General features: G+C 38.7%; 1 protein-coding gene across 1 annotated transcript in view; it reads right to left on the minus strand.

Annotated features, from left to right (window-relative positions):
• LOC108977990 (nuclear pore membrane glycoprotein 210) overlaps positions 1–7,957 on the minus strand; it is a gene marked incomplete at its 3' end in the record, with an annotated part of 92,763 nt that overhangs the window by 72,844 nt on the left and 11,962 nt on the right. Inside the window, exon 16 of the mRNA XM_018948015.1 lies at positions 6,134–6,239. Within this exon, the coding sequence (XP_018803560.1) occupies positions 6,134–6,239 (106 nt within the window). The remainder of the gene's footprint in view (positions 1–6,133; positions 6,240–7,957) is intronic.

A 7,957-nucleotide genomic window follows, 5' to 3' on the forward strand; every position in this document is an offset into this window, starting at 1 on the left:
CCGAACATTTGGGCTTACGAAAGGTGTGTGCACGGTTTGTTCCTCACAAATTGATTGACGATCAAAAATTGCTCAGAATCCAACATTCGAAGGACGATTATTTGACCAAAAATCACATTTTAACCATTAACTACTTCCCGTATTGACCTGAAATGGCACCGTGCGATTGTTCCTTTTCGGAAAAATGCATTTGCCCATGAAACAAAAGCGTTATGCAGACGTAGAGGCCATTCAAACGGCTTGCACCGGCATACGGGCGGCCATACCGGCCAACGAGTTAAAACACTTGTTCGACATGCTTTTTAGACCGCTGTATTGAAGCAGAAGGACACTATTTTGAATAAAATAAATTGATTTTGACATTAATCAACACGCCCAAATAATAAAGGAATTGGTACTTGTGAATCGACTATTAAAAGTTAGATATCTTATTGACATTATTGACATTTTGAAAGTTCATTTCAGCCTAAGAAGAGTAAAAACAAAGTTGGCAACGTCTGCGAAACAATGTTTTCCGACTGCTAGGATGTGATGAAACGTATTATTACTGACGATAAGTCTTGGGTCTATACTTACTACCCGGTAACAGACGATCAATTGGCCAAAATCGGTGCAAAAGTGAACCGAAGTCGAAAAAAACATGTCATTTACCTGCTTTATGTTGGCAATAGTCTTCGATTATCGAAGTGTTGTGCACTTCTTTCTGACCATCCAAACTGTCAACAAGAAATATCAGTGTTAGGCGTCGTTTGAGTGAAGCTATTTGTAAAATGAGGTCGGAATTATGGGCTGACAACTCTTGGTTTTTGCATCACGATAATGTACCTTTGCATTCCGCATTGATTCTTCCCGAGTTCTTCTACAAATTTTCTATCAATATCGGTCAGCGTGTTCGTCTGATTTAGATCCGTGTGACTTCTGGCTATCCAGCAAGCTCAAGCAAATGCTCCGGGGAAACTGAGCCAATTGAAGACATTAAACGTGAATCGCATTGAAGACTATTTTGGAAATTGACTTTAACAACTGTTACGAGGATTGTAAAAAACATTGGCACAGATGTATTGTAGCCTAGAGGAATTACTTTGAGGGGGATGACAGACACAGTTTTTGAAAAATAAATRAAGAATTTTAAAATTATGAACAAAGTCTTGCTACTTTTTGCTCATAGTAGTATGCTTTTAAAGAAGCTGCAAATRTTAAGCTGTCAGATGGGTGCGTGAATTATGTGCAGATCCGGAARGTATTTACATATTTTTGTATATATAGTTAGATATTGGTATAACAGTATGACCACAAGCATCGTTGAAAAACACACATAAGTACGTGTGCCTGCCTGTGTGTTGTTTCAATGGACAATATTGATAGGCAGAAGAGCAGCAAATAAATCATTCAACTATACGAAATGATATACTCGTGCCCAGCGAAGAAAAAACAGAATAAAGCGCAAAGTAAAAATCAAAAGCGTTTGCTCGTTCTGCTTCCTTTATTTCGGCATTCTTATTCTTCATAATCTTTTTGGAGAGCAATTCAAGTTAGCAGACACGGTTCAGTGCAGTTCAATGTGTTGTTGTTGTCTCTCCGTAAGATATAATGTTTGATGCCATGCTGTCTYCATGAATGTGCGCATATGGACACACAAACACATGTGAATATTATGCGACTGTGTTGATGTCCTGTGATGTGCATTTAAGTGAGAGTCTTGCCTTCAATAACATAATCATTTCATCTACGCCTAAGTGCTGCTGCTTCATTGTCGCTCGAATCACACACATACATAGGCAATACAGTAGGTGCTTGCATACATCAGTAAGAATGCCTCAGCGTAATGCATAAACCTACTTATAGGCGCTTAGATGAGAAGTATGTGCAAACAGAAGATAACGGGAGCAGAAATATATTGAACATGTGAATTTCTTTATTATACAGCAGGAAACATTTTTGTATTGTGTGCGAGAGAAGATATGTGTATCTGTGTGTGGGCTGTGTGCATGAGGGGCGAGTGAACTTTAACCATTTCGAGCGTGTAAATTGCAAATTTAGAAAGTCCGTTTCTGTGCGGGTTTGAGCTGTTTAGGCTTATGAATAATTGATGCCGTCAGTATTTTGGCAACTTTATTTGACCATGCCGAGATTGCCGCCAATATACGAATCGAATGTGTTTTATATACATATGTACTTATATCAACTGGCACTTCTTGAAAGCAATATTTCTCAAATTTTATTTACGAAAATTATGAGAGATGAGACGATGCGTTTTCTGGTTGTCTGTTYGTGTATCGAATCGCTAACTAGAGTACAAATTTAAATAATCTGTAATATACTGCTTACTAAAATTATYTAGCCTATACCCGGTGATGGTGCAGCCTTTTTCCCAAATCAATGACGATGGAGCAGACGTSCCGAGCCGATGGATTACTAGCCGAGCTAATCAAATACGTCGACGAAGAATAGATAAGGAGCATGCCCAACGATTAGAATATAAGTGTGCTCTGCCCAATCCATAAAAAAGGAGACACCACAATATCAACATTGCATATAAAGTTCTATGTTGTTGTTGTTGTTGTAACGGCAGAATTCTGCCGAGTTGACAGTCCTTGGCCGGATAAAAAATCCGAGTCCGTTCCGGTTTTCGTAGACCCGACTGTCGTGGGATCTAAGCGTGTTGTGTGAAAGAGTAAAGCCCACCGTCAACAAACTGATTGGATCTTATCAGTGTGGCTTTAGACCTGTGAAATTTACTACCGACCAGATTTTCAACATGGGGCAAATCTTGGAAAAGACTCTTAAAAAGAGGCTCGATTGTTGCTTTCTGAAAACTGGATAAGGAAGCGAAGGCAAGCCGAAATATCTCCTGTCATCAAACAAACAGTCGTCGCCCATCTGATGAGTCGTATGACCCCATTTGATGAGTCAACGTTACRAGTTTTCGAGAGAAACAAGAAACAAGCCGCTGTCTGCGCTGGCTTGGTCATGTTGTYCGGATGGAAGAGAACACTCCAGCTCTGAAAGTATTGGACGCAGTAGCCGCCGGGGCAAACAGAGGAAGAAGAAGACCTCCACTCCGTTGGAAGAACCAGGTGGGGAAGAACCTGGCTTCACTTGGAATATCCAACTAACTCCGTTAACTCGGCTATAATCGCGTAGAAGACAATTCAATGCAAAGCGTTTGTGTCTACGCCAATAAATAAGAACAGGAAGATCCGTCATAAGACTAATATGTAATTATTGCTTTGCATAAATGTAATAATGTTTAAACAAAAAACGAAATTCACTTTCTTTACAGTGTTAAAAAAAATTGCAGAAGAAGAGTCACTTGAAGGCAAATAACTTGAAAGCGATTGGGTTAAGAATCATTAGTACTTTATGGTAAAAAAAAAATTTTTTTACAGGCGCGATTTTTTCAGTAAGGTCAAAGACTTTTCATTCGATTTATAGTCGATATGTCACATTCGAATTTGTGTAATGAATCTTTCGATTCAAATATTTCCAAATCGCAACCCACTTTCATAGTACATTGTAATTTATTCTGTGGAACTTCGCCAGAAAAGGTAATTTAAATAAATTTTATTGGTTATATAATATTTATCTGTCTAACGCTTTAATACAAACATTACTCATTCAAACTTAAATTTAGTTAAACGTCAGCCGTAAAATATACAAACTTAATAAAAAAAACAACAGATTCGTAAAATATTGACAAATGCTTTGCCCATTCGCCGAGCTCACTAATTACATAAACAATTGAAGTTGCGCACAAATATTGGCCTCTATCGCCGCTTCGTCCAACTGAGTTTGTGTGACCGAAATTCGTAATAGGAAATTAAAATTCACAAATTTATTTTAATTATATACCGGCGGCGGCTTCCTGCTAATTTAGCTATATATAAGTGTATATATATATGTGTGTACATACATATATTATATAGYATGTTTTCAAATATGAGCTCCGTTCGATGATTATCCAATGCCACCAACTCGAACCACCTTTCATCGAGCCATTTGCCGCGTGTGGCCGGGGCCTGCTAAATTGTGCATTATGGCCGGATGTTTGTTGTTGGTTGGCTGTGTCGCCACAATTTYCATGCATAGGGAAGTGCGTTGCAGTTATGCGAACTGTTAGCGATTCGACGAATGGAATTTAAATTAATGATTCGGCAAATAAAGGCAAAAMATAGCCAACAACAAAGGTGTTAATTATTGCTTTCAGGTGGGAATTTAGTATAGGTACATATACATACATATATTATTTCGAATGAGGACATTTTAAATTTTGGTTAGGTTGTGCTAGAAACTATAAAGGTTACAGTTCAAAGCATATTTCCTCACAATACGCTTTAGGAATATAATTGACCAGCAAATTTGTTTCTAAAATATTTGCAAAAAAGTTTCTACCGTTAATACAAAAACAACTCAATAACAACAAATGTCTGTTAAACAGCTAAGATGTCTATATTTAGTCTAGGTTTTAGTCGAAGTACTWTAAAGGTATACCTCGAGGCCTCAAAAAGTCACCGTCCCTTGAAGCTTGAGAAGCACTGYCTTGCTGATCGTCAGAAAACATGCCCTTGGTATAGACGCGCTAAACCTTAAAAAAACGACCTATCACAAAGGCACAAAGAGTCCATTCTCCGATTTTTGAACATGTCTTTTTCTTTCTTCTTTCTTTTCGCTGGCAGCGCGCCAGTCGTTCATTTTTTTCGCTGTTTGATGGCAATTGAAGTTTCCAAGTGTAGCCAGATGCTTCCACACCTAATTTTTCCAACGGAGTGGAAGTCTTCCTCTTTCTCTGCTACTCCCGGCGGGACTGCGTCGAATACTCTCAGAGCTGTAGTGTTTCCATACATTCGGACGACATGACCTAGCCAACGTAGCCGTTGTCTTTGTCTCTGTTTTCGAACATATACCTCCGAAAAATTCTACTTGACAACCACCACAGGATATCTCGCTGAAGTAGTACGAGCAGAAATGTGTACGCAAAGAGGTCTAAAACACCTTTTAATCTTGCGAATGATCGTTGTGGTAAACGCGCCTGGATTTAAATACGACAGGAACTGTTAACTCATCACCCTAAAACACTTATTGTTGTTGTTGYAGTAGGATTATTTAAAGATTAGTAATGTTAATTGTCTCAAAAGTCAACTAAGCGTAGACCAGCTTTTTCGACTAAGTCGAAGACCTCGTTCCCACCACAGTCGGGTCTACGTAACCGGAACGGACACAGATTGTTTATCCGGCCGAGGACTGTCAACTGGGCTGAATTTTGCCGCTACAATAACAACAACGAGGTCTAAGGTCCGTTACCACGAGCGTCGAGTCTAAGTGACCTGAACGGGTGCGGATTTTGAACCAACAAAGGACCGAGAAGACAGATTATAGGAATTGCGGTGTTAAATGAGTAGGCTTCGGTGGGCATGAAGAATCATTGTATGTAGAACAGCAACAACAACAGGTGGTCCTACTTCCTTCCGAAGTTGCCCCAAATCTTACTTTTTCGAAGAGGCAAATGTTTTTGGACTCTTAAACTCACTTTCTCGTCCAACTCTCCCTTTATCTCTCTCTCTCTCTCTCTCTCTCTCTCTCTCTCTATCTCTATCTCTATCTCTCTCTCTCTATCTCTATCTCTCTCTCTCTATCTCTATCTCTATCCCTCTCTCTCTCTATCTCTATCTCTATCCCTCTCTCTCTCTATCTCTATCTCTATCCCTCTCTCTCTCTCTATCTCTATCTCTATCCCTCTCTCTCTCTATCTCTTGCTCTCTCTTTCTCAACCTTAACTGAAACAACATTGTCAGCCAAGAAGATCTTCAGAACTAATAATAACATAAGAACAAAAATGTCCTTTTTAGTATATTAAATACCATTGCGAGTACAAAACTGTTTCATGACGATTTCGACCAACGACCATACTTAGGCTCCTATTTCCTTATTTTCATCCTCCCCGAGCAAAAGCTCAAATTGAATGTAAGTGCATATAACGCCATTAAACTAAATGCATTTAAATTAAATAATTTCTTTGTCTATTTAAACCCGATTGTAATCCACCCACCCACTGGATGGGCTGACAATTGAACCACCCGAAAGTGGCTGAAATAATATAGGTCGAATTGGAAATTATGCAAAAACTTTTACTCACCTGTAAATTTGTCAATTGCAATAATTTGCTCATCCGAACTGCTCCAAACCGATGACAATGTCAGCGGTGAATCGAAACAAATGATGTCGCCCACAGAGAAAATCGTCTGTGGCCGACGAATACGAAGTGTAACACAAGAGATGGGAAGCGAACATGTCAAACGCACAAAAGTCGCCAAGCAGTTGGGAAGGAARACGCAGCACCCRTGGGTCGGCGAATGATATAATAGAAGCAAGCGGCCGGAGGCAGCATCAACAACAGTATTAGCAGCAGCAAACGCCAATCAGCAACAGCCGCAGCAACCGCAACATTGGCATCAGTAACAGTTGACCGAATTCCATTTTGCATGCGACGAGAATTGGCGCACAGATGAGACACATAGAAATCGAAAGGACGTACGCACAGAGCGGCGTGCGTAAAGGTGATGTTGTTGGTGGTGTTTAAGACGATATTCCGATTGTAGGTGGKCATTGAGTTGAAGACGAAGATGTTGCGGTTCACATTTCACGGTTTCGTGTTATTTATGCGAGAGAGAAACAATAATAAGAAAAAAGTTAAGAAATAATAATAAAAAAGTATGAAAAATATATCGCAATAAGTACAATTATTTATGTACGAGGATTGGACCCTAAGGATATAATTTTGAAAAGCTAAAACCTACTATATATACCAATAATAATATTAATTTTGGTTACAGAGTGCAAATACTGCTATGACGTGTGCTGCCCGAATCGTAGGTGCCACAAAAAGGATCACTTCGAATCTTAAGGGGCTCTTTATTGTTATTATAACGAAATATTAAGCCAACAGCCGAGGAGAGAGAGCTTGCGCGTATATAATTTACTGCTTTGACTGTAAAATTCCCTTCCCAGTTGTATTTCTTTCAGCATAAACGAGTATAAAAAGGTGTTTAACTTAATTTTGATCGGCACGTTTAAATGGCGGCTATAGCATATAGCGGCCGAACTTCATGGATTATAGCGTTACCTTGACTAGAGTATTAGCCAGATTTCTTGAAGATATCTTGTCAAATAAAAAAGTCTTTCATACAAGAACATGATTTAGATTGGTAAATTTGTATGGCAAATATATCCTAGGGGTCCGATATCGGAGGTTTCGACAAAGGAGCAGACAAATTTGGGGAGAATCAACTCATCGACTATCATTTGCAACAAAAAAAGTCTAACGAAGTCTACGAAATGGTTCAGGTCTTTTAAGGATAGTAGAAACTCTTTCATTAATTAATCAAGAATGACTGCGAAACCCAAAAAAAATTCAATTTCAATAGCAATAGATAGTATTGAATCTAATATAATATGTTCTCAACTCACTCTACACCAGAGAAGCGACATTGTAGAAATGTAATGCTGAAATTTAGCTTTACTATCTTTTCACTAGAGTAGGTTTTATTAACAACGCCTGTAATCAAGTGGAAGATTATCGAATTCCTCAAGATGAAGTATATACCTTCTTGTCAAAGAASAGACGGACATTTTCATCTTTAGCCTCGTGCGAAATACTTATATCGCGATCCCCTCCTCCACTAGATGGAATTTAATGAAAGTAATTACAGAGATTTTGAATGAGTGTGGGTTCGAGAATGCATGTAAATAGAAGTTACGTTAAAAAACCTTGAAATATCGGACTATGTATTCCTGTTATATCGGAATCCATCCTATATAGGGAGGCTYGAAACTTTTAGAACACTAGAGTACGAAGATATGATATATTTACTCGGCTTTTACCAGACAACTTAAGTTCTGCTTCTCATATAGCTACTCATTTGATCAATACGGTTATATGATCTTTTGAGTACGATGTTCA

The sequence above is a fragment of the Bactrocera latifrons genome, unplaced genomic scaffold, assembly GCF_001853355.1.
Source record: "Bactrocera latifrons isolate USDA-ARS-PBARC rearing strain unplaced genomic scaffold, ASM185335v1 scaffold_99, whole genome shotgun sequence".
Lineage (NCBI taxonomy): Eukaryota > Metazoa > Arthropoda > Insecta > Diptera > Tephritidae > Bactrocera > Bactrocera latifrons.